This window comes from Macroventuria anomochaeta (genome assembly GCF_010093625.1).
Source record: "Macroventuria anomochaeta strain CBS 525.71 unplaced genomic scaffold BU25scaffold_24, whole genome shotgun sequence".
Taxonomy (NCBI): domain Eukaryota; kingdom Fungi; phylum Ascomycota; class Dothideomycetes; order Pleosporales; family Didymellaceae; genus Macroventuria; species Macroventuria anomochaeta.
Genome location: NW_022985385.1, coordinates 305121 through 328354, shown reverse-complemented (window position 1 = coordinate 328354; position 23234 = coordinate 305121). Strand labels below are relative to the sequence as shown.

Here is a 23234-nt window from a genome sequence, read left to right as displayed (position 1 = left end):
CCAAGATGATGATGAAGACTGATATTTGGCTTCTGGCCGCGCTTTATTTTGGTGGCGCCGTTGACGCTGCTATTTCTTCCAATTACACCGAGGCCATTTTGAGCTCCGGTACCAGTGAGTAATGGTACCCCTCAGAAATCTTCGTTACTAACACACCAAAGTCAAGCTTGGTGACTGGCAAGATGCCTTCAACAAGGCTTCAGACTTCGTCGCATCGCTTTCAACGACTGAAAAGCTCTCCATCATCACCGGCAGCGGTGCAGGCAACTACTCTGCCATCCAGGGCTCCGACTCGTCCGCGAATCCAATCAACTACTACTTCGTCACTGCTTGGCCAGCCGGACTCGCAATGTCGATGACCTGGGATAAGGACGCTGTCTATGGTCAGGGCAAGGGTCTCGGTGCCGAGTTCAAGGGCAAGGGCATGAACGTTGCATATGCTCCGACTGTGCAGCCTCTTGGACGTTCCCCATGGGGTGGCCGTAGTGGCGAATCCTATGGTCCTGATTCCTACATGTCGGGTATCATGGCTGGTCGGCTTGCGAGCGGTATGACTGCTTCTGGCGTCATTCCCAGTGCAAAGCACTACGTTCTCAACGAGCAGGAAACCAACCGTCAAGGCTCGAGCGGCGGTGGCGGTATGGGTGGTGGCATGGGCGGAGGAGCTGGCGGGTCTGGTGGGAACTCGACTGATGGTGGTCCACCCTCAATGCGCCGCCGTCAAGACGATGGCAACTCCACTTCATCCTCCTCCAGCGGGGCCTACAGTGTCGAGATCGGCGACAAGGCTTTCCACGAGACCTACCTCGCACCGTTCTATGATGCTGTCAAGGGTGGTGTCGGTGGTGCCATGTGCTCAATGCAAAAGATCAATGGATCCTACGGTTGCGAGAACCAAGACACTCTTGCCAGATACTTGAAGGTTGAGCTTGGTTTCCCCGGGTACGTCCATCCCGACGCCGGCGCTCAGCACACCAGCTTCGACTCTGCCAACGCTGGACTGGACTACGGTTCCTCATCGTACTGGAGCAACTCCACTCTTGTCGCCGGTATCGCGAATGGCACGTTCGCTTCAGCGCGTCTCGACGACATGGTCATCCGCCAGCTGATGGGCCACTTCAAGCAGAACCAGGAGGTCTACCCGGATCGCGTTGGATACACCGACAATGTTGATGTGCGTGGAAAGCACGGTGACTTGGCTCGCCAGTACGCCGCTGATTCTATCGCACTTCTCAAGAACACGGACAATGCCCTCCCATTGAAGAACAAGAAGGCCATCTCTATCTTCGGCCTCCACGCCGCGCCGCGTCTTATGGGTCCCAACACTGCTCTCACCGTCATGTCTGGAGTTGACGCAACAATGGACGGGCACATGTCGCAGAACGGTGGCTCAGCTATGTCCTCAGCCGGTTTCCTTGTCACTCCCTTCCAGGCTTTTAACGAGCGCGCTCAGTCCGACGGCTTCATGCTGAAGTGGTGGCTCAACAATACCGTCGTTGAGAGCTCAGGTGGAGGCATGCAGCTTAGCGACGGTTCCGGTACCGAGATCTCCGAGACTACTCTTGGGATTGCTGATGGCTCTGAGGCGTGTGTTGTGTTCCTCAACGCTTTCGCTGGTGAAGGAGGCGACAGGAGCGAGCTGGCTAACGCCGAGGGTGACAAGTAGGTTTTCATCTTGCCGTTGAACGCTCATCCACTAACGTCTAATAGTCTTGTGAACTACGTCGCTGACAACTGCAACAACACCATTGTTGTCGTCAACACCGTCGGTCCCCGCCTCCTCGACCAGTGGGCCACCCACGAAAACGTCACCGGCATCCTTTACGGCGGACCGCTTGGCCAATCCTCTGGCCACGCCATCAACGATGTCCTGTTCGGCGATGTCAACCCCTCCGGCAAGCTCATCCACACCATCGCCAAGAACGAGTCCGACTACGACCCGAACACCCAAATCAGCGAGGAATCCGTGATCAACTTTTCCGAGGGCAACTACATCGACTACAAGTACTTCGACCAGAAGAACTCCACTCCCCGCTACGAATTCGGTTTCGGTTTGTCTTACACCACCTTCAAGTACGGCAACAAGGTCGACATCGCACCCAAGACCCAGCTCCTCTCCAATGAGTTCGCAAGCGGCGACCTCGCCGTCGGTGGACGTGAGGACCTTTGGGACATTGTTGCTGAAGTCAGCACCGACATCACCAACGCCGGCAAGGTCGCAGGTGCTGAGGTTGCGCAGCTGTACGTTGAGTTTCCTGCTGCTGCTGACGAGCCTGTGCGCCAGCTTCGCGGTTTCCACAAGGTCAAGGTCCAGCCTGGCAAGACTGAGAAGGCTAGCTTTCAGCTTAGGCGTCGTGATTTGTCGGTTTGGAATGTTGAGAAGCAGGAGTGGCAGATTGTGCGTGGTGAGTACAAGTTCAATGTTGGTTCTTCCAGCAGGGATTTGAGGGTCAGCAACACTTTGACTGTGTAAGTCGAAGAAGCATCCCACCTTGACTTTCTTCTTGTTGTATTGTTCTTCGAGCTTCTTTCAATTTTAGCCTTCGGCACCCAATCGCATCGTACCGCAGTCTTATATACATCTCCTATCAATGCTATTCTTGATGTTGCCAAACCACGCTTTCAGCAATCGTTTTTTGCTTGCTCGAACAGGTCGCACTTTTGAGTACACCCGCCTTGTTCCCGCTCCCTCGTGTCGCAACCGACGAGGAAGATGACGTGGGCGGCCCTTCTTGCACTGTCGCAGAGTCGTGACACGCACCTTCCTCACGCAAATTGCACGTGTCTGAGTCCGGCCAGCTCCTAAGTCTTCGCTCCTGCCTTACGCATCGCACGCGCATTCGCAGCTCATATAACCCCCGTATCCAAGCCCGCCAAAACAAGAACAAGGCAGGTCCAAAGAAGGTCCGAAGAGCGATAAGGACGATTAAGCATACCGACGCATGCACCTTGCGACGCCGGTAGAGGAAGATTAAATGATCGCTACAAGCGCCCGTTCCCGGTGTTGACCGCATCGGGAAGGTATGCTCGGCTAGCGTGGAGGCGACACTATGTTTGGAACGCGTGATTGGTCAGACGGTTGCACCGACTCGCATTGAGGAGCGGCGAACGAGGGACTTTCGGCAGGTAGGAAGGAGAGAAACAACGTACGCCGATGCTTTGATGGGGTCAGAAGGGGAGATGATCCAAATTAAACGACACACCGGCGAGGAGACTTTGGTACGGTGAAGTATTTAAGACGTGGCGTGTCTGACATCTATTGCTAGGTTTCGTTTGGTCTATCGCATCTTTTCGCTTTCGTTCCAGATAGATCAACATGAAATACACTCTTGGTGCAGCTCTTATCCTTCAGAGCTCGGTGGCTCTGGGCGAGCTCTTGCATGTTCACCTCAAGGCTCCCACCACTGCTCACTTTCGGGACATCGTTCGCAATGACACCTACGACTTCGGCTGCAGACCTGTCGCTCACTCTACGGACGATGGCCACTTCACACTCCATGCTTTGTTGACGGAGGACCAGATCTCGCATCTGACGAAAGAGTACGAGTCAGTTGATGAGATCACCATTCACCGCCAGATGGTCAAGAGGGCGGCCACTGCACCCATCGGCACTGGCGACCGCTTCAAGGCTGGTACAGTCTCTCCTGTTGGTCTCGGCACGCAGGCAAGTGGCACTACGATCTCCAGCATCATGAACGTCGCCGAAGTAAACTCTGCATTCAATGCACTGGTTAAGAACTACGGTGTTGGCTCAGTCACACTTCCGTACAAGACTTTCAACGGTGCTACTTCTTACGCTGGATTCGTCGGCGCCGGAACAGACAAGTCAGCATATCGCCTCTACTTCAGCGCTGGTGTGCATGCTCGCGAACGGGGTGGACCTGACCAGCTCCTCTACTGGATTTCTGACTTGCTCGCCGCCGACAAAGCGGGTACTGGGCTTACATATGGCAAGAAGACCTACACCAACACCCAAGTCAAGAGCATTCTTGCGGCCGGTATCGTCTTCTTCCCTCTCGTCAACCCAGATGGTGTCACATACGACCAGTCCAGTGGCTCTCTATGGCGCAAGAACAGGAATACTAAGTCCGGTTCGAGCGGGTCTTCCATCGGCGTGGATATCAACCGCAACTTCGATTTCCTGTGGAACTTCCGCAAGTACTTTGATGCTAGTGAGTCACCTGCTTCCACGTCACCAAGCTCGGAGACTTTCTACGGCACTGCTGCTGCATCTGAGGCGGAGACAAAGAACCATGTCTCAATCTACGACACTTTCTCCAAGGTACGCCTTACACTTGCAGATTCACATTGGTACCACTAATATCGTCTCAGGTCCGCTGGTTCATGGACATCCACTCCGCCGCCGGCGACATCCTCTACTCCTGGGGCGACGACGACGACCAAACCACCACCCCCACCCAGAACTTCCTCAACAGCGCCTTTGACGGCAAACGTGGTGTGACCGGCGACACCGTCTACAAAGAGTACATCCCCGCCGCCGATTTCACCAACATCAAGAACGTCGCCGCCAAGACGGTTGCAGCCATGAAGGCCGTCGGTGGCCGCTCGTACACTGCTGGTCAGTCGGTGGGTCTGTATCCTACCTCTGGTGCCAGTGATGATTATGCGTTTAGTAGGTTCTGGGCAAAGCCTGGCGCGAATAAGGTTTATGGGTATACGATGGAGTTTGGGTATAGTACGAACTTTTACCCGACGTTGAGTGAGTTCAATCAGAATATTCTGGACACGAATGCTGGGTTCATGGAATGGGCGTTGGCGGCGATTGCTGTTGGATTGGACTAGAGAATGAGTTGAGGCGTTGGGAAGATCATAAGGCGTTGTAGTTGCGGATAATACCAGGATGTCTCCGTTTGTGGAGCGGGAGGCATTGTTATTGAAAATTTTATCCAGCTCTTCGAAAAGCTACAAGATGTAGTTGTGCAATATGTGTTTCGAGTATCTTCAACCAAGCATGTCACTAACGGTCGCAGCTCATTGTGCTTACCCACTTCTCATCTTTGACCACATGCTCCCAATATTTCCCCTCGACGTCCATTCGTGCATAATCACGTCGTGGGACTCCACGTAACACCATTATATGGCTACCTCCTGGACCTACCTGTGTAAATGAATACTGTGATATGGCCCGAAGCATAGCGATCCATTGACGCACATCAGGAAATGCCCAAACATCATAGCGTGAAGTAGTTGACCAAACCATACACACTGACTGCTAAACTCTGGACATATAGCGGACAGGCCGCGTTCCAGGGATTGCTCGAATCGATACTCCAGCGTAACCTTTCCTACTGTTGACACCGTAAGCAATATATTCGTGATTGTTGAAGTTCGGTATGAGATGAGGCACATGCCACACGTGAACCTCGTAGTCAAGATCTTGTATGTCCATGACCGCTACAAAAGCCTGTTCCCTGAGTAAGAAAGCATAGTTCAACACTATATGCAGAGATGCCGCCCAGGAGCTGAAGTTCGGCAGAGACGTGTGCTTGTTATGGTAGTGAGCTGTTGCCATCGCATGGAGATCTTTTTCTGGAACGTTGTAGAATGGTCGGACCGGCTGACCTTTCATGAATCCATAGGGCACCGTTTCGAATGTGTTGTTGATGGCGTGGGACGGCCCGCCCCCACTTGTGTGGGTAAAAGCTCGAAAGAGAAATCGCGGGACATTATTTTGTCGGTTGTCTGTATCTAAGTCAGTTCCAGTGCATTTTCACATTCGTTGCGGTATCGATTGGTCCGTACAAGGGCTGACTATACCCCTGTCAGACTACCCTAGTCTAGTGTGTTACAGGTCAGGTATATATTCGTCATCTCCTAGCTAGATATCAACTCAGCGCAGTATTTTATCAACCCGATAGTCCTATGTTATCGTTTACCGTAACTATCAGTGTACCACAGTAGCCTACGCCGGTACAACGTCTGTAAATACAATCCTCACGTTCGAGTTGCGACTTGCGAGTCGCGGGTATGCGATATGCGTTGTTCGCGTCCAGAATTGTGTTGTACAGTATGAATCACAACACAATGGCCGTTGAGGCTCTTATAAGTGTGTATCGAACCACTCTGTGACAAATCTCAATCATGCAACTGCTCTGCGAAAGAGATATAGGATATCGACCTCAAGACAACACCTGGTTAGATCTCAGTCAACTTGAGTCGAACCGATTCTGAGACCTGTTTCCATGGTGAAAATGTCTACGATCTTCAATGTGCTGAAGCTGTGGAAGGGTTAAGATGGTTGAGTTGATTGATCTATCTTGTGAGCTATGGCAAGGATCGATCGGGACTATATAGTAGAAGGGAGTAACAGTGAGAGGGTGGGGAAGCAAACTGAACTAACCGAATGAGCTGGACAATCAGTGCAGCGGACCGTTGGCAAACACTGCGACGGGCCGTAGCGAACAGAAGCATTCCGAAAAGAATCCTCCAATGTCTCAAACGAGGTCCCCAAGATGTCCTCGAAAAAGATGACCTGCTCTTGTAGCGAAAGCTCCTGTTGATCCGGAGCTGCACTATCGTTGGAAGTGTTGAGACCGCGGAGGGAGTTGCTTGAACAGCCTCTGCAGCAGAAGCAGTCGTAGTACTAGCTGCTTTCTTTCGAGCCATTGTGGTTGTGTGATGGTTTATGGAGTAAGGAGGTCATGTGTACCATGTGTTTTGGTGCAGTGTTCTTGCTTGTTTTTCGATTGACGTGTAGGGATGTTAAAGAGTCTTCGTCCTAAACCTCATCAGAGGTGTTTCTCTCGGGCCAGCTAGCATACCTTGCTCCATTTCACCACCACACCCATGGCGTTATGTTAATCAGAGATTAATCTGTATTGCATTGAAATGAAAGTTCTATCGTTCTGACTATACCGGAGGTGCTGTTTATATGGGAAGCGACTGCTTTTGTCCCCTTGTATCACTTGTAAGACTGAGGTTTGACTGTATAGTCGCTTGTCCCAAACAACACGTTACCAGTCATTCCCCTGCTGCCGACCTTTATATCGAATGTTACATTACAGCTGACCGCGGCATCCGACCTAGCAGTCCTAACGCTCACGGTATCCCGCAGTCATGCGGGTGTACAAGCCGATATGCATGCTTTGACAATAAAGAGCGAGGCTGCTCAGGGGAGACCGCAAGCACCACAATTGCCCATTGTAAGTGACTCGGCAGTAGAACCACCTATAAGGGCAGTGAGCGCTACGATCTCCACGAGACCGCCGCTGATGTTCAGCGTTTGAATCTCTGCCATTGGCGTTGACTTTGGTACATGAATGAGAGGCAACGATGAAACGAAATCCTGTGCTGATGGGGAAACTACGCGGGCCAATAGTTTTGTATATTGAGAAGGCTGAGCATCGTCTGACCGGAAGTCAATATGTGCGAAAGTTTCTACACAGCCTCCACATGGTGTGACGATGCCTGCATACAGCGATTCCAGGTCTCGCTTGTGGCTAACCTGCATCTGATTGGCACCTAACAGGGAGCAACAGGTCTTCAGCTACCTTTGAAGGGCGGTTCCACGTATATGCCGATTGTGCTCCGAGTCGTGCGCCGCTTCAACGTGGACGGCTGCATCTTCGAGAAGTGTGGATTGAGGTAACCTTGGTGGAAGTGAATGGTGAGAGACGGCCGCACATCAAGTGGCCAGCTGAAAAACACTGAGGCAATACAGTGGTGCCAGAGTGCACGCCAGGAAGTTACTTTCGAGAGGTAAAGAGACCACGCTAAATTTAGCACTAGGCCAGTCCCGAGCCTGCCTCACACGCACCGTGTACCTCGAACATTCACATGTACAAGACAACACGCGCTGAAACAATGCATTGCGAAAACTTTGTCTGTACCTTAATGCATACCATATGTCAAACGCTGATTCATGTACAGATCCGTACTCAACGGGCTCTCCCTGAAAACTCTGAATCCGGTCTTCGTTTAGGTACCTGAACAGCAGTTTTCTCCTCAAGATTCTTGCTCTTGGATCATAATATCGTTGAAGTCCGCCGGATCCAGCACCGGCTCCCACGCTCCAAACGAGTATATACCGAACATTACCCCCGTGAAGGCGCCGCCAACGGGAGGCATGATGCAGAGATCTTCGGTGTTGAAGGAGAAGTTCCATTCGGACGACCCTTGAGAGAGCTTCAGGGTATACGTAGTCGGAGTAGCTGCAGCTGACAACTGCGCAGCTGTTGACGCATCAAAAGTCTGTTGATCGGAAGCAAATGTTATTGCCGGATACGTCGTCTCCAACTTCCCAACCGCTCCCGTAGGCTTCCTGCAAACAATAGTAGACACAAGTTGATTCTCGTGGATCACAGCTGTGATACCGATTGAGGCGTAGGAGTACATGCTCCACCATACGGTGATACCTGCTTCGTACTCTTTGTGGCTGGGCTTGAATTCAAGGGTGGCAGAGAACTTTTCGTGATAGCTTTCCTGTTTCCGCAAAAGAAGGGCCGGTGCTTCCGGAGATGAAAGGCCATAACATCCGCCATGGAGACGTAGATATCCTGGACGCTCGGTGAATGAGTGGAAAGGCTTGAGTGGGGTGTTTTTCTGGTACCACCCAAGCTCAAGCGCATCTTTTCCTGGGTCGAGGGCGGCCTGCCACCGAATGCCTTCCGGTTTTGACTGAAGCACGAGCTGTTCGATTTCATCACGGCCTTCAGTCGTGAACCTGATGTTTTTCCCATCGTTAAAGACCGGCCAGCCATCAGCCCATTCAACTTTGACGAGGAACGTTTCTCGACCCGCGGAATATCAGCATTTGGCCAACCGATCATGGCAGTGGCAACTTACCGAGCTGTGGTTCGATGAACTTCCCTTCCTTCGCAACCGGCCTCACACCAAGAAATACACCCCACCAGCGGCCCTGCTCGTCTTCAAAGACATCCGCATGCCCCGTCCTCTGCACATCTTCGTTGGGCCCATTATACCACAACGGCTTCCCCTGACTCTCCCACGGTCCGAAGACACCCTTCTCACTTCTAAACACCCACTCCTGATGCCCCGCCTCTGTACCACCCTCAGCAACAAACAGATAATAGTACCCATCTTTCTTCATGATATGACTCCCCTCAGCAACGCCATACTTGCTCTGCCGAATACACACAGGCGGCGTCAACGTTCTACCAGTCGGCAGATCGATCTCAGAAATGTGGATGGCGAAATCTTTCAACTTGCTCGCCGATTCTCGATCCGCAATTCTCACTGTGGTAGAGAGATACGACTTCCCGCCGTCATCCCAGAAAACATCTTGATCGAATCCAGGGTTGTCGAAGTACACTGGGTCACTCCAGCTCCCGTTTGTATCGATGTCATCAGTCCAGACGTAGAAGCCTCGCGGGAAGATGCGCTCATCGCTGCTTGGTCGGTAGCGGTGGTATACACCGTTGAAGAGGTACCATCGCTTTTCGTCTTGCCTGTAACGCAAGGTGGAGGCCCAGCTTCCAGCTCCTGGTTCGACAGTGCGGAGGTTGAGTTGTGAGGGGCGGGTCAAGGCGTGGCCAATCAGAGTCCAGTTTATGATATCAGTGGAACGATAGATGGCGCAGCCTGGGAAGTATTCGAATGTTGAAGTGCTGAGGTAGTATGTTGGACTGCCGCCGGGCGTGGATGATGGGACCACGCAAACTGTGGGGTCTGGGTTGAAGCCACGGATGATAGGATTCTCGAACGTAGGTACCATCTTGAAGGGTACGTGCAATTGGAACGTTGCCGATTGTCGAGGTATGTTGTACTCTAGCGTACGTTAAAATACTAGGGTTTATACCGAGGGGCTCGTAGGAAACTAGCGCGAGGTTGTTCCACCAATCATCGCGCAGCAGCCATACGAGCATCTGAAGCGAGCCAGAAGTGGGTAGACTTCACACGATGTCGTTGCTGAAGATATACAGCTCTGACCTCGTATGTCGATCATGAGTGAGGGAATTTTCACTGCGTCTCAAGGCAGAACATACCTTCGGATCCACAAGACCATCCGAGATCGAACTGGTGATAACACGACATTTAACGAGCGTATACAGTTAGATTTTCTATCGCACTATTCAACGATAAGGCTTTTTGTTTTCTCATCCCTCATAGCTTTCATCAATTTATGCCCTGAAGAGCTGGGTGCGCTTGCACCAACCACTCTTATCATTTCCCTCCATCCACACAACGCTTCTCTCCGCAAAAAGACCGAAATTCGACATCTCCATTGCTTCCGCCCTTGCAGTAGAACAGCGCATCGTCGATATGCTTCTGGTCAGTGGGCTGGTTTTTGTCTTTGAGGCCCTGTAATACCTGGTCTTTGTATTCGCCTTGAGAAAGTCAGTGTTGCGCATGTCCGGGAAGTGAATTGTCGCACTAGATGCAATAAATGAAGGTGTAACCGCGCAGGGCAGTAAGTCAGGGTGGAGCCGCGCAAACCAGTAATATCAGTATATTCTGTTGTTGTTGTTCTGTGTTCTGTTTCTCACCGGGCCATCAGCAGGATCCGTTTACATGACGTATGTCTCGTGCAGCCAAGGGCAGAAGGTGCTTGTTCGAACGGGCAAGAGCACTGCACCAACACGTGTGGCGCACATGACCTCCTTACTCCATAAACCGTCACATGAACCCTTGAGGGCGCATATTGCGGGCGATAGTGGACAGCTTACCAATGTTGAGGAGACCACGACCGCAAAATGTCGAGGCCGGTCTTGAAGTTGCGTGCAGCTGCAAGAGGAGTGATGGTTGCAAAGGCGAGAGCCTTGAGGATGGTGGTGAGCTTTATATTGAGAAGGGGAGAGGTTGTTGCTTCGCCAAGAGTATTATGTGGCGGCGTGGACCGCTGTAGTATACTGATAGCTACGGTAAACGATAACGTAGGACTATCGGGTCGATAGAATACTGCGCTGAACTGCTATCTAGCTGGGAGATGGTGTAACTACGTGGCTTAAGTCCCATAATACCCTATTGTAGAAGGCACTGCTGGACAGCAAGTGCACTTACCTCTGAGCTGAGAGCTCCTGGACAAGAGCACCGAACAACACAGATAGCAATACAATCGTTGATCACAGCCTCCGACCGACACTGCTCACGCAGTAACAGTTATGAGCCCGGCTGTTGACTTCAAACGCTGTATTCGCTACTGCATGCCAACGAGCTATTGACTGCTGTCAACAGAGCTACGTCATCGAACCGCTACCTTTACCGAGAGCCTCGAGCGTAATGTCCCGTACGAGAGCCAATCTGACAGCCGATAGATCCTGATTCAGGATGGCTACTACAGAGCTGAATGGACTGATTACGGCAATCGATCATTTGCCTGAGAGTGTGGATGGACTACAACAGGTGGACGTGTATTTTACAAGGCGTAGCTCTGAAGAACTGCGTAACAGGGCAGCTACAGGCTCTTTGAACACAGGAGGCTCGCTTAACGGAGTTATGTAACTCCGCTACAGTATCACAATAGATGTTACCAAAGCTTATGTGTACGGTCCATAGGGCTAGTATCGTCACTCCGTGACACATTCGTCTCATTATTTTCAGTCTCAGTGAGCTGATCAGTTAATATATTGCTGTAATCTGGTGTATCCTCAATGTATAGCACTTCAGCTGTCTCTTGAATGTAGCTCTTCTGTGACGGTCTATGGAGTGAAGAGGTCATGTCTCCACGTGTGCTGGTGCAGTGCTCTTGCCTGTTCCAACAGCACTTTCTGGCTGCACGACAGATACGTCATGTAAACAGACCCTGATGACTGCCGGGTGAGGGACAATCATAGAACAATAACAAAACACAATATACGGATTTTACTACTTCGCGCGGTTACCCCTGACTTACTGCCCTGCGCGGTTACACTTTCACTTATTGCATTTACTGCAACAATCCACCTTCGCGCTCAGGTCCTGAAGATGATCGATAGGATAAAAGAGTGACAGAAACCAGCCCCTCAGGGCGCGCCTGCAGCCTGTCATACTTTATACGCTGTCTGTCCCTGCGTACAGCCACAACCCAGGCTGAGTGTTTTGGGTTTCACACAAAGTCTCGCGCCTGCTGCAACCGCAGGGAGCAGCCAGACCACAAGGGTGCTTAGTCTACATCCCTCACTTCACTTTGAGATAATGCGCCGGCACTCCCGCTAGGGGCCGTGAGAACCGTGGCGCTTCGATTTGTTCTATCAATGTCTTGCTCGTAGCTGGCGCGCGGTCGCATAACGTGAAACCCCAGGCTTGGAGTGATTGCATCGCTAAGCGCCCAAATCGATTGGCAGTTACGTTCTATTAATATATTGCATTCCGAGGCTACTAGCTCGTCGATGTGTACGGTAGGAACGTGGTTGCGACCGCGATGCTGGGTTGTTTGATAATTTGCAGACGCAGGACTGATGCAGGGAGTGATGTAGAAGTCGGTCATGTGGGGCTTCGTTTCTTACATGTTCCTCGCTAGGGCTAGCTAATTTGGGCTCCTCGTCGAAGACGCACCCTCACACAAATAACGGTTGTCAAACAATCCTTGAATCATGATCGATTCAACTTGCTCGCTTGACGCAATGCACGATCTGTAGAAACGATGAATTTAAGAACACAAGAATTATGTACCTCCCTACGCGCCACAACCCTATCAAAGCCAACCAACGAACACAACCATACAGCGCAAAGTGTCCACAAAAGTGGACTTGGAAGAAGAAGAGAAATCCAAAAACAGTAAGCTCGTTCTTGCTCGCTCCGGGTATGCTAGTCATAGTCATCATAGTCATTAGTGCGTGCAACGAAGTGAACTGTGGCGGTCCTCATCATTGACCATCATGTTTGATCGTCGAAATCGTCGTCTGGTATCATGCTGAAACTTTTGCAGACAGCCGCGCTGGACAAGTCGTAGGGTGGTCCAAGGCTGTGCAAGATCTGCGTGATCTGCTCGCCGAGATAGACGACCCCGCCTGTTCCAGATCCAGTGCTGGTCCGAGACCCGTTGCTGGCTTTCAAGTCTCGGTCTCGAAAAGTGGTGTTGTCGCGGAGTTCAAAGAAATCTAGTGCAACCGTGGTGTCTAACGGTATCTACTGCGACGGCTGTCAAATGACACCTCGTGCTCGTAATATCGATCGTCGTACGCAGAGCTCGGTCGGCGGATCTCCTCGCGCTCAAACTCGATCTCCCTTATGCGAGCCTTGCGCTTGCGGCGAATGTCGTCAGAAATCTCGACGAGCTGGAGAACGTCCTCCTGTCTGCTTGTTAGCGTGCCACGAGTTGAGTGAGTGGGAGAGGTGCACGCACGTAGCGCAGGTACTCCATGATGTAGAAGAAGTCGTCTGTTTCTTCACACTTATAGCCCATGCCATCAATGGCTTCGCGGAGGACCAAATCTTTGGTGACTTCTGTCCACATGTCCTTCTTCTTGGGTTTTACGGGGCCCTGAGTATGAACGTCAGTGATGTGCTCATCATCGGCGCTGATGAACTTTGAACGGCGGACGCCGTTATATCGCTGCCAAGTGACTTCCTGGGAGCCGCCACCGATTCCGTCCAATTGAACTCGCTTGGTGCCTGGTGGAACGTCGATGATGGTCCAATCTGTGGTAGCACCGTTCCAAGCCTCGCCAGGGTAGGCTCGCTCCAAAGCTTTGCGATTGTAGTAATCGGCTTCAATCTCGAAATCGGAATCGGTAGGGGCAGGGGCAGTATAACGACGTCTGGGAGGGCTGAAGGAGGGCGAGCGGGCTCTCACCTCAAAGTCATGATTGCGGCTGCGGCTGCGATCAATCTCGATGTCAAGCTCCTCAAATTCACTTGTACGTCCACCTTTCCTGGTTCTGGTGCTAATTAGTGTCGTTCGTGGGATGTAGGTTTGAAGGCACTCACTCTCTTCGGTTGATTTCAATCTCGATGCGCTCATTGCGCGGCGGAGAAGGAGGCGCTGGTGGAGGTGGAGGAGGTGTTGGCGAGCGAGCTCTCTCGACACCTGTAGACCGTCAGTATCACATGTCATATCAGATTCATCATCCTTAGCTTACCGTGGTCGATATGCCTGTGATGGGTAATGATCTCCTGGATGATAGGAGGTCTGATCTCCGGCTCAGGCGCTGGTGGTGGCGGTGGTGGAGGTGGCGGGGGCTCAGGAGAGGGCGAGCGCTCTTCCATACGACGAATTACTATCTCGTCTTTCACGACCTCGCGCTCACGTGGTCCTCGTGACTGCTCACGGGGTCGACGAACCACAAACTCCTCGCGCTCACGAGCAATCAGCTCTCCACGGGAGCTTGGTGGTGGGAGGGATCGCTCACGACCTCGGATGACTAAAGAGTCTCGCTCTACGCTGCGATCTCTGCTATTACGGCTGAACTCGCGGCGAGAGGCACGGACGTCGAAGTTGCCGTCTCGCTCCTGGAAGCGGATGGAGCCGCGCTCGGCTGAGATATCACGGCCGTCGCTGCTGAACTCCTTGCGAGAAGCGCGGATATCGATACTGTCACCGCGTCCTCGGAAGCGGACGTCTTCCCTCTCGACGCTGACCTCACGTGGGCGGGGGTGGGCACCATCGCCGCGGCGGAAGGGGATGTCGCGCTCGAAGTGGGCCTCTCGCGGCGGGGGGCCTCTGGACTGCTCGCGGCGTCTGATGGTAACATCGAGCTCTTCCTTCTCTCGTTCGACTTCGCGTCGTCCACGGCCTCCAGTGTCGCTGCGGCGTAGGGTGATGTCGTCTGTTTCCCGCTCCCTCACGCTGGAAGGCGGGGGCGGAGGACGACTGCGGACGGAGATGGCGTCGTCGTCGTCGAAGCCGCCGCGGCGACTGCGGGGTGGGGGAGGGGCTCTGGAGAAGGTGTCCTCGTCGCGGTCTCGTCCACGCAGGACCATAGGCCCAGCAGTGGGCCGGTCGTCGCGGAAGAAGTCGGGGGCACTGCGGCGCGGGTCGCTGCCACGGCGCAGCTCTATGTCGAGCTCCTCATAGTTGCGGTCGCTGCGGTTGCCGTTGCGGTAGAAGTCGCGCTCGCGCTCCTCATACAGCTCGGCGGTTGGGTAGCGGCGCGACATGGCACGGACGGGCTATGAGTGAGGGGCGGCTCAGCGAGGTTGGTGGGATGTGTGCTGATCTGCCGCAGCAACAACACGGCGGAGGGGCGAGATATGGGCACGAGCAGGATGCAGGAGGGATGAAGGGAAGAATAATCAGGATAAGAAGAGCACAATCAGGCTGAGAACGCCTGACGTTATGAAAGCGAGTCCGCCCGCTGTTGACTGTAGCGAGTGGGGTGGTCTCGCAGGACTTGGACTTGGTCGTTGCAGTCAAGCGGGCGGGATCCATGCCCAACCGATGACGTAGCCACTAAGACAACCTTCGACAGCACCTGAGCCCAATTCACCCAATCGCGGCCGCTCCTGCAGCACCCTCGAGCACCTGCACGCGCAAAGCACACTGCAGCCTCCTCCCAGCCACCGGTGAGCTAGAGTGAAGTGCTTGCAGTTGTCGCGTCTCTTGCGTCGTGGTACTTTTCTCCAGTTTCTCAGTCTCTCCAGCCTGCCACTGTCACAATTGCCGCAGCCTGCTCGGTGCAATTAGCGACATTTGGTGGGAATATAGATGCATGTGATCGTGAAACTCCTGTTATGCGAACTGCATCAGAACTGGCTGCAAACTGGGCATTCAGCATGCAAGTCAGGCACGTTCAGGTACGGTAGCCGCGACCCAGCAGTAGCCTGACGCCAGAAGGTTCTCCAGGAGGTCTAATACCTGCCAAAGTTTTTGTTTGACGGGGTCGAGATCTGCCTGAGGCCTGTAGCTCTCCTGTTGTTGGCTTGACCAAACCTTGTGCGCAACGTGCTCTCGGTAAGGCGAGGCGACCCGTTACCGTGCCACTATTTTTCGCTACACCCTTCAAGACATTTGCAGCGTGGACTCTGCTCGTTCATGGGTGTGATTTCCTGCGTGTTTCTGGGTGCATGGCGACCATGGCCTTGCCCTGATGGTCCCTTCCATCTCAAAATGCACGATGACGTAGGTCTGACCCTTCGAAAATCACCATGGCAAACTTCAGGCAGGACAATTCTCACGACTCGCTCTATCATGTGATTAATTATTGCTAATCTACTTCTCTAGTCTACAATCAGCCTTCTATGAGACTTCAAAGACCTAAGTCGCTCTCCAGTATACATCAACGTAACTGTGACAGGAACAGTCACAAACCCCAGCAAAGCCAACACACTCAGCCCCCACCCCCAACCAACCCTCCCAACAAGTGCAGGTCCTGCCAGGGGCAGACAAGCAGCTCCTGAATCTTTCAAGAGAACGGTCGCAGCCGTCGCTGAAGCCGAATAGATCCCAAAAGCGTCCACGACATAGCTCCAGGCTGAGATGGCGATAGACACGAACCCATATCCAACAAGACTTGAGAAGAAGATGGTATTTTTCGACGTGACAAGCTTTGGTTGCTGGGACAATCAAAAAGAATTCGCATGTGAAATAGTCTTTGATGATTAAGAGCCACTGATATTGATTTCTAGCGGTAGGCGTATGATCCAATGTTGTTGCAGTGAGTATGGTAGCAGATATTATTTTGCGGATGTAAATCGATCGATAATCGTCCCATTGAATCTTGCCTGCATCAATCCGCACGAGAGCAGTCCTGAGGTGGCGTATGTAATGCCCTTGGGTCAGCTTCTGTACAATCATTCCGGGTCGATCGCCATAACTTTGAGTTCCGGCGCAGTTCAAGACAGCGACGCGGAGCATACCCCTTTTCAGCGCCCATTATCTTGAACAAGGGCAGTCGGACTTTGAGGCCTTTGCCGTTCACTATGGTAGCTTCTCCCTCAGATGTGTAAGGGGAAGCACATGCAGAAACAAGAAAACATCATGGGTGCGGTGCAAAGACCGAGATGCCATCTTCTGCAGGCAGGGTTGGCGTCAGACGAGGAGACGATAGCTCGGATGCTGCGCAAGGCTGCCATGCGAACAAGCTTTGATCATCGTTGTCCTTGAGAATCTCGTCCTGTAGGCGTGTGAAGGCTTTTGTTCCTTCGCAATACGGCAGAGGCATGTTGACTTCAAAGATGCCAAATAAGCTATAGGCTTTGTCCTCAACTTTCGTTGTCACGCGTTGAGCAGCCCAGCTCATTCGCTTCGCAACGCTAGCTTTGCGCAAATTGGCGCCAATAAGGTAGCTTCGTCGATGCCAGTGATACGGGCAAGCATCGACTTCAAGGTCCCTTTCGTCTCAAAGCAGATCCAGTTCCTGTCATAGAAGTTCATGTGTCGAGGTGCGATCAGCTCTTGTAAAGTCCATCCAGATGTAAACCACCCCGCTTTACCCAGGGTCGCATCGTCAATAGTTGGAGCAGCACCTGCTGTGTGATCTTGATACGAGGAGGTTACTTCGACGTCGTTCAAACACACATAACAAATATGCGGTATCCGTTACCAACGGAACATGCTGTTGATCGCTTCGCTCAGTTCCGCAGAGGACGTCTTGTCGATACAGGAAGTGTCGATCCAGATATATGGCAGATTGTCCGCACATGCTTGCAAACATGATGCTTCGATCTTTAGGTAGGTTTGAGTAGTCTTGACATGATCGCTTCGGTCGTCGTTGCTACTTACAGCCTCTCGGTACTGCTGCATGGTGACCTCCGAGCTGGCCCTGGTGTGAGACAGGATGGCGTATAGAGGAAGATTGCGCTCATGATCGAAGCACTCGAGTTGTCGACTTTCGAAATTAATCGACCATATCGCGATAGGATGGAGCTTGAAGGTCCGAAAAGGCGCAAGGTGTCTGAAGGGCTGGTTGATGAGCAGATACTAGTAGGAAGAAATGCGCTTTGGCGTTGGGTTCCACCAGCTCCGCTCACAGCTGCGCCATCCGCATCCACAACGCAGCCTGTCCGTTTACTCACCTGTTGTGTGCAATTGTGTCATTGTCACCTACCTTACGTTGTGCTCTAATGACTAACTGTGTTTCGTCGTCGCTGGAGCGCCTCAGGCTAAGGATTCATCCATCTCGCTTGTGGTGGAGCTGCTGCCTCGGCCGATAAGGAGGCGATAGCGCACGCCAGATACATTGCGAGACAACAACAGCAGCCGTAGGTCAGAGCCTGTGACCTCGCGCAGAGACTGGACAAGTGCTGTCTCTCAGCTCGAGCGCTCGCGGATAGCGCTATGAAACATTGACGCGACACTTGGCGGAGTGAGATCCGCACGTCCCTAGCCCAGTGACAAGATGACGCGGCATCGACGAACCACCTGGGCAGTCTCAGCATTGCCTTCCTTTGTTTCCGAGCCTCACAACTGAACCTTCAACCCCTTTACCACCTCATACTCTCTTTTCTTTTCCTTACCGTACACAACTTTCATCATGTCACCGAACAAGCTGGGTCTTTTCGCAAGCCTGGCGCTGGCCGCCAATGCCGTGCTCATCCCGCCTTCGATGACGGCTGCCGAGCTCGGGGACGATAACGCTCTGGAAACCCTTGCAATCAATCCCTTCAAGCGAGTTGTTGCTGTTGAATGCCCTGGATGTGCGGTTGCGACTTTGGAGGGCAAGACTTTGAATTGGGAGAAAGATGCGGGCAATGCATTCGTGAGTTGCCCTTCTCGACAGCGGCCCACTAGCCGCAGGCTGCCGCATGCGCGATGTACAGCTTATCTGAACCTCACAACCCACGAGAAACATTTATTGCTGTGAACAAGCCTCGCTAACATTGTACAGCTTCTTGACTTTGAAGTTGGCCCCCGCGAAGATTCACTCGAAGTCGCTGGCGTTCAGCTCTACCCACCGACCTTTGCGATCGCCTCGCAGCCTTTCTACGTCACTCAGATCAACCCCAAATCTGAGGATGGTCTGCGCCTTCGCGTCACTGGATACACTTTCAACTTCAACACAGCTGAGACTGTGTCCGAGGCAGGAGTCGAGCTGCTTCCCATGACCTTCCAAATCACATCGATCGAATCAGCACCCATGAACCCACCATCAATCACAATCAACCTCCTCAAGGATCCTAGCGGCCGTCTCATGATCGCCTCATTCGACGCTAAGAAGACCATCGAAGCTACACTGGCCGAGCAGGAAAAGGAATGCAAGCAATGGCCACTTCTCTGCAAGTGGAAGAACATCATGGCCGACCGCATCGACAACCTGAAGCACATAGGCAAGGGACGACCAGGCTGCCACAAGCGACCCCACGGCATGCAGCGCCCTCACGGCCATCACAACCCTATGGAAGAGGAGACATTCGAGGGCAAGCCACCCCACAGGTTCCGCCCCGGTGGACACCACCACCCTCCTCACCACATGGAGCACAACGGTCACCACCATCACGGCCACCACCACCGCATGCACATGTTCCTTCGCCGCGCCTTCTTCACGATCCTCGTCCCCATTCTCATCGGTATTTTCGCTGGTACACTCACCTACCTTATCGGTATGGCTCTTGGCTGCCTCATCGCCATTACCGTTGCCAAGTTCCGTGGCCAGAGCTACCAGCCGATCGCTCTTGAGGAGGATGTCGAGGAGGCGATTGTTGAAGAGCGCAGCGAGAAGCAGGAGTATGGTGAATTGCCCGCGTACGAGGCTCCGCCAGTGTACCAGGATGCGCCCGAGAAGGAGGTGGTCGAGGAGACGAAGTAAATGCGACAGAACATGTGTTATATACCTGATGTCAATGTTGGCGACCCTCTATTGAAAACCTTTGACTGGGCGTTCGAACAAGTTCAAAACTGAAGATACTCTATGCTATAGTCTTAAGTAGGCGTTCTGGTTGATCATGCGCATCATGAATTTCATTTGTATCCTACACTTTCATTATGCTTTGCGTGAACCCTCATGACCATGTTGAAGTCCAAAAATGTCATTACAGAAACCTGGGGCAGCCTTGAAGACACTGTTCCGTCGTCCTCTTCTAGTGGCGTCATACCTGACGTGGGTCATACTTCAGGCATACACCGTACCTTCCGTTGGTCGTAGGAGAGTAGAAGTCGTTGCCACTAAGATTTCGCGTACACTTTACCTGATCACCTTCCACATCGAGGTTTCAAAGAAACATGCTTCACAAGTAAAGCATCTTGCAAAGATCAGCAAGCCTTGCAATAGCCGTGCACTGCGTGGCCATGTAGGTGCGTGTGGTCGCTGTGCTGTGTGATCCCATAGAGCGGTGACGCGTCTAGAGTCTGGCACGCGTCGAGAGATCGATATTACGATTATCTCGCTTTTGAGAGCTATCAAAGATGCCAAATCCGTATTAGTGACTGAAATGAGCTCGCTTATCATTATTTGAGTGTTTGCAGCCCAATACTATCGTGTTGTTGAATGAAGTGTGAATTGCCTGTTCGTGTTGGGGTGACAGTCGCGTCTTGTGTTCGGTTTTCCAAATTGGCCCGTGCGCGACCTCGAGTGATCTCTTGCCAGCTGCCGCACCAAAACTGACGCCTGTTCAAAGTGCTCCTTCTGAGCACACGTTTTGATGTTCTTGCAAAGCCCGCCTTTTTCTTGCGGCAGCGCCTGCGTGAATCAACCGCCCCAACGCGGCTTAGCGTGTGATCTTGCAAAGGCAGCCACGCTCGCCGCCGCACGTTAAATACAGCGCCCGCCCACATCTCCAGCCTTTTCTTCTTCTTCTGCCATCCCCAACGTATTCTTCCACCCCAATCACTGCTACTGCATCAACGCGCATCAGCGTTCACGACCAAATCTCATCCAACTTTCAATCCAACTAAACTTCTAGCAACATGACTGGACGTAAGTACATCTTCACTTATTCTCTATCGTCGTCGTCGTGCAGTGCATCGCTGTTGTCATCGCTGTCGCCGCCGCTGCAGGATCACGGGCGTCGCGCATGGTGTTTAGCCTCAACGCGTCAACCCCACTTCTGCAACGCGCATCGCAACAACAGCACTGCACTGCACCACACATCGACATCCCTGCTACACCTTTCCTGTCCTCAAGATCCAATATGCTAATGTTCCTCTCCAGGCGGCAAGGGTGGCAAGGGCCTCGGCAAGGGCGGAGCCAAGCGCCACCGCAAGATCTTGCGTGACAACATCCAGGGTATCACCAAGCCCGCTATCCGTCGTCTCGCACGTCGTGGTGGTGTAAAGCGTATTTCTGCTAGTAAGCTGCCTTTACCTTATTGTCGTGTCGAAGCAGTACTAACATCGCCGCAGTGATCTACGAAGAGACCCGTGGTGTTCTGAAGACCTTCCTCGAGAGTGTCATCCGCGATGCCGTCACTTACACTGAGCACGCCAAGCGCAAGACTGTCACCTCCCTCGATGTCGTCTACGCTCTCAAGCGCCAGGGCCGTACCCTCTACGGTTTCGGTGGTTAAGCGCCTTCTCTTCTCGGTATGACGCGTGCTGCGCCTTCGACTTCGCTGAGGTTGCTGGCGATTCACACGGTCACAACACTTTGTTCATGGATATGATTTGGTCACGGCCATCGGTCTTCGGCGTTCTTTGTGTATGGGTCTGGATGCTTCAATGATGAGACTTGAGTCTCTTGCTGGCTGGCTATAGTCAATGCAACACATATCACACACTCCCCAGTTCTGCTCGTGATGTCCTCCTCACTCAAGCCCTTGCGCTGACAGCTGTCTCACAGCAACGTTGCCAGCCGTACACTGTCCTCGACTGGGCTTTGTTCTTCGTGGGCTCTGGCGCTGACCCAGCTTTCGACCGCTTCAACCACAGCCTTACTGTCAGCTGTCACCCCAAACACCCCTCCTACCTTGATTGACTCCAAACTCCACCTCTTCAACTCCTCATTCATGCTCCCCACACCGTCTTTCACACCCAAGACATTGTACCCCTGATCACTCGCCTCCCTAACTGTACTACTCACGCATCCGTCGTAACCCCACAAACTACCAAATTCATCACCCCTTTCGCCCTTAACACCGCATCAAGCTCTGTATTCGTGAACGCGCCTCGTCCCGGCTTATCAATTACTGCTTCATCCGGCAACGGCGCTAGTTCAGGGACAATATCATGACCTTTCTCCCTGCGGATGAGGAAGTGTCGGAGGGAGTGAAGATATCCACCGATTGCCATCTGTTTGCTAGCGGTCTGCTGCACTGATTGTCCAGTTCATTCGGTTAGCTCGGTTTGCCTCCCCACTCCTTCACTGCTATTCCCTTCTACTATATTATCTTGATCAATTCCCGCCAATAGCTCTTGGGATCAATCAACATCTAAACCCTTCAGCAGGAAGCGTCCCGTGGGCCCTGGGTGCCGATTTGGGCACCAGAGATTTTTGAGCGGTGCAGTTCCCGTGTGGAGATGGTGCAGAGGGGAGGGTGGCCTTCGCGCGTGTGGAGGATTGGGGAGTGTGCGTGGCGGAAGGTGGAGAGGAGGGAGGTAGGGATTGGGAGGAGGGGAGTGAAGCGGGATGTTGGGGATGTGGAGTTTGCGGTTGAGGCCGCTGCGCTGAGGGTGGCTAGGTAGTCGGTGGGGGAGAGGAAGTTGTGTTTCATGTCGATTATTAGGAGGGCGGTTGCTGAGGGGGAGAGAGTTGAATCGTGGGGCCAGGGGTAGGATTGCGTGGAGGGGATTTGGGTGTGTGGTGGCATAGTATTGTGGATAGTGTAAGATGAAAGTGTAGTTGGGACGATATGGTTTGACTAGTGACAGGATGGAAAGAATTGTAGAGATTGTAGAGGACGAATCTTTTCTAGGTTACACTCAGCCACTGTGATTAGTGCCTCGAGGAGAGGTAGGATGCATGTGCTTGCAGTTCGCCGGCTTGAATGAGTCGATGATGTTGGGGACGACATCAAAAAATTCTACCTACATGATCGATTGCAGAGTTTGTGCGACCTGCTTGGTATATGGCGTCATCAATAGTTGATTGTTATTACCCTCGAATGCTGATAGAGGCGTGCTTGGTAGCCAGGAAAGCCGGCGGTAAGAAGGCAAGTCCTGGTGCGTGAAAGTATGTATGCACGATGTGCACAGAACTTTCTACAATCGTACTAGACTCATGTACCCAGATCTGAAGAGCATCGCACAGTAATTGCGTTTGTCATGTTGTGTGCTGCTCGGATGGAGCCGTGAACTCAGGGTTCAGCGGGGTGCTTGGTGGGGCTAACGGCCCATCGGAAGGACCATTCCTGCTCTCATGCCCTTTTCATCACTCTTCTCTCCTTGTCAACAATACCATCTCACAACACATCGCGAAACCCCATCCAGGGCTGCTTTACGAGTATCCTCGGACTTACCACCACACGGCAACATGCAGCCATGTAATCGATGCGCCGGAAATATCTGCCGGGAGACCGGGGTACCA

At 52.6% G+C, this 23234-nt stretch overlaps 9 protein-coding genes across 9 annotated transcripts; 5 read left to right on the top strand and 4 right to left on the bottom strand.

Annotated features, from left to right (window-relative positions):
* Positions 1 to 5: 5 nt before the first annotated feature.
* Positions 6 to 2473, top strand: BU25DRAFT_492664 (glycoside hydrolase family 3 protein; the record flags this gene model as incomplete). Its single annotated transcript, XM_033711656.1, has 3 exons — positions 6 to 114; positions 162 to 1662; positions 1711 to 2473. The coding sequence occupies 3 exons, from the start codon at positions 6 to 8 to the stop codon at positions 2471 to 2473; spliced, it is 2373 nt and encodes a 790-aa protein (XP_033559943.1).
* An 843-nt stretch (positions 2474 to 3316) lies between these two features.
* On the top strand, positions 3317 to 4834 carry BU25DRAFT_473180 (Zn-dependent exopeptidase; the record flags this gene model as incomplete). The annotated part of the gene is made up of 2 exons (XM_033710870.1): positions 3317 to 4282; positions 4333 to 4834. 2 exons carry the CDS (start codon positions 3317 to 3319, stop codon positions 4801 to 4803), a joined length of 1437 nt encoding a protein of 478 aa, XP_033559942.1. The 3' UTR covers positions 4804 to 4834.
* A 3012-nt stretch (positions 4835 to 7846) lies between these two features.
* On the bottom strand, positions 7847 to 9694 carry BU25DRAFT_441217 (glycoside hydrolase family 43 protein; the record flags this gene model as incomplete). Its single annotated transcript, XM_033709223.1, has 2 exons — positions 7847 to 8750; positions 8806 to 9694. 2 exons carry the CDS (start codon positions 9692 to 9694, stop codon positions 7966 to 7968), a joined length of 1674 nt encoding a protein of 557 aa, XP_033559941.1. The 3' UTR covers positions 7847 to 7965.
* A 3322-nt stretch (positions 9695 to 13016) lies between these two features.
* On the bottom strand, positions 13017 to 14997 carry BU25DRAFT_345117 (uncharacterized protein; the record flags this gene model as incomplete). The annotated part of the gene is made up of 4 exons (XM_033703027.1): positions 13017 to 13190; positions 13244 to 13381; positions 13694 to 13830; positions 13980 to 14997. 4 exons carry the CDS (start codon positions 14995 to 14997, stop codon positions 13017 to 13019), a joined length of 1467 nt encoding a protein of 488 aa, XP_033559940.1.
* A 1817-nt stretch (positions 14998 to 16814) lies between these two features.
* On the bottom strand, positions 16815 to 18018 carry BU25DRAFT_441214 (uncharacterized protein; the record flags this gene model as incomplete). Its single annotated transcript, XM_033709222.1, has 4 exons — positions 16815 to 17124; positions 17160 to 17316; positions 17386 to 17666; positions 18008 to 18018. The coding sequence occupies 4 exons, from the start codon at positions 18016 to 18018 to the stop codon at positions 16815 to 16817; spliced, it is 759 nt and encodes a 252-aa protein (XP_033559939.1).
* A 17-nt stretch (positions 18019 to 18035) lies between these two features.
* BU25DRAFT_412401 (uncharacterized protein) lies at positions 18036 to 19747 on the top strand. The gene is made up of 2 exons (XM_033706784.1): positions 18036 to 18536; positions 18666 to 19747. The coding sequence occupies exons 1-2, from the start codon at positions 18312 to 18314 to the stop codon at positions 19581 to 19583; spliced, it is 1143 nt and encodes a 380-aa protein (XP_033559938.1). The 5' UTR covers positions 18036 to 18311; the 3' UTR covers positions 19584 to 19747.
* Positions 19693 to 20144, top strand: BU25DRAFT_110518 (uncharacterized protein). Its single transcript, XM_033700335.1, has one exon. The coding sequence runs from the start codon at positions 19801 to 19803 to the stop codon at positions 20092 to 20094; it is 294 nt and encodes a 97-aa protein (XP_033559937.1). The 5' UTR covers positions 19693 to 19800; the 3' UTR covers positions 20095 to 20144.
* Positions 20145 to 20926: 782 nt separating this feature from the next.
* On the top strand, positions 20927 to 21279 carry BU25DRAFT_345476 (histone H4; the record flags this gene model as incomplete). The annotated part of the gene is made up of 2 exons (XM_033703050.1): positions 20927 to 21062; positions 21116 to 21279. Coding segments are annotated over 2 exons (300 nt in total), but the record flags the coding sequence as incomplete, so codon positions are not given.
* An 870-nt stretch (positions 21280 to 22149) lies between these two features.
* On the bottom strand, positions 22150 to 22518 carry BU25DRAFT_460097 (uncharacterized protein; the record flags this gene model as incomplete). The annotated part of the gene is made up of 1 exon (XM_033710327.1): positions 22150 to 22518. One exon carries the CDS (start codon positions 22516 to 22518, stop codon positions 22150 to 22152), a length of 369 nt encoding a protein of 122 aa, XP_033559935.1.
* Positions 22519 to 23234: the final 716 nt, after the last annotated feature.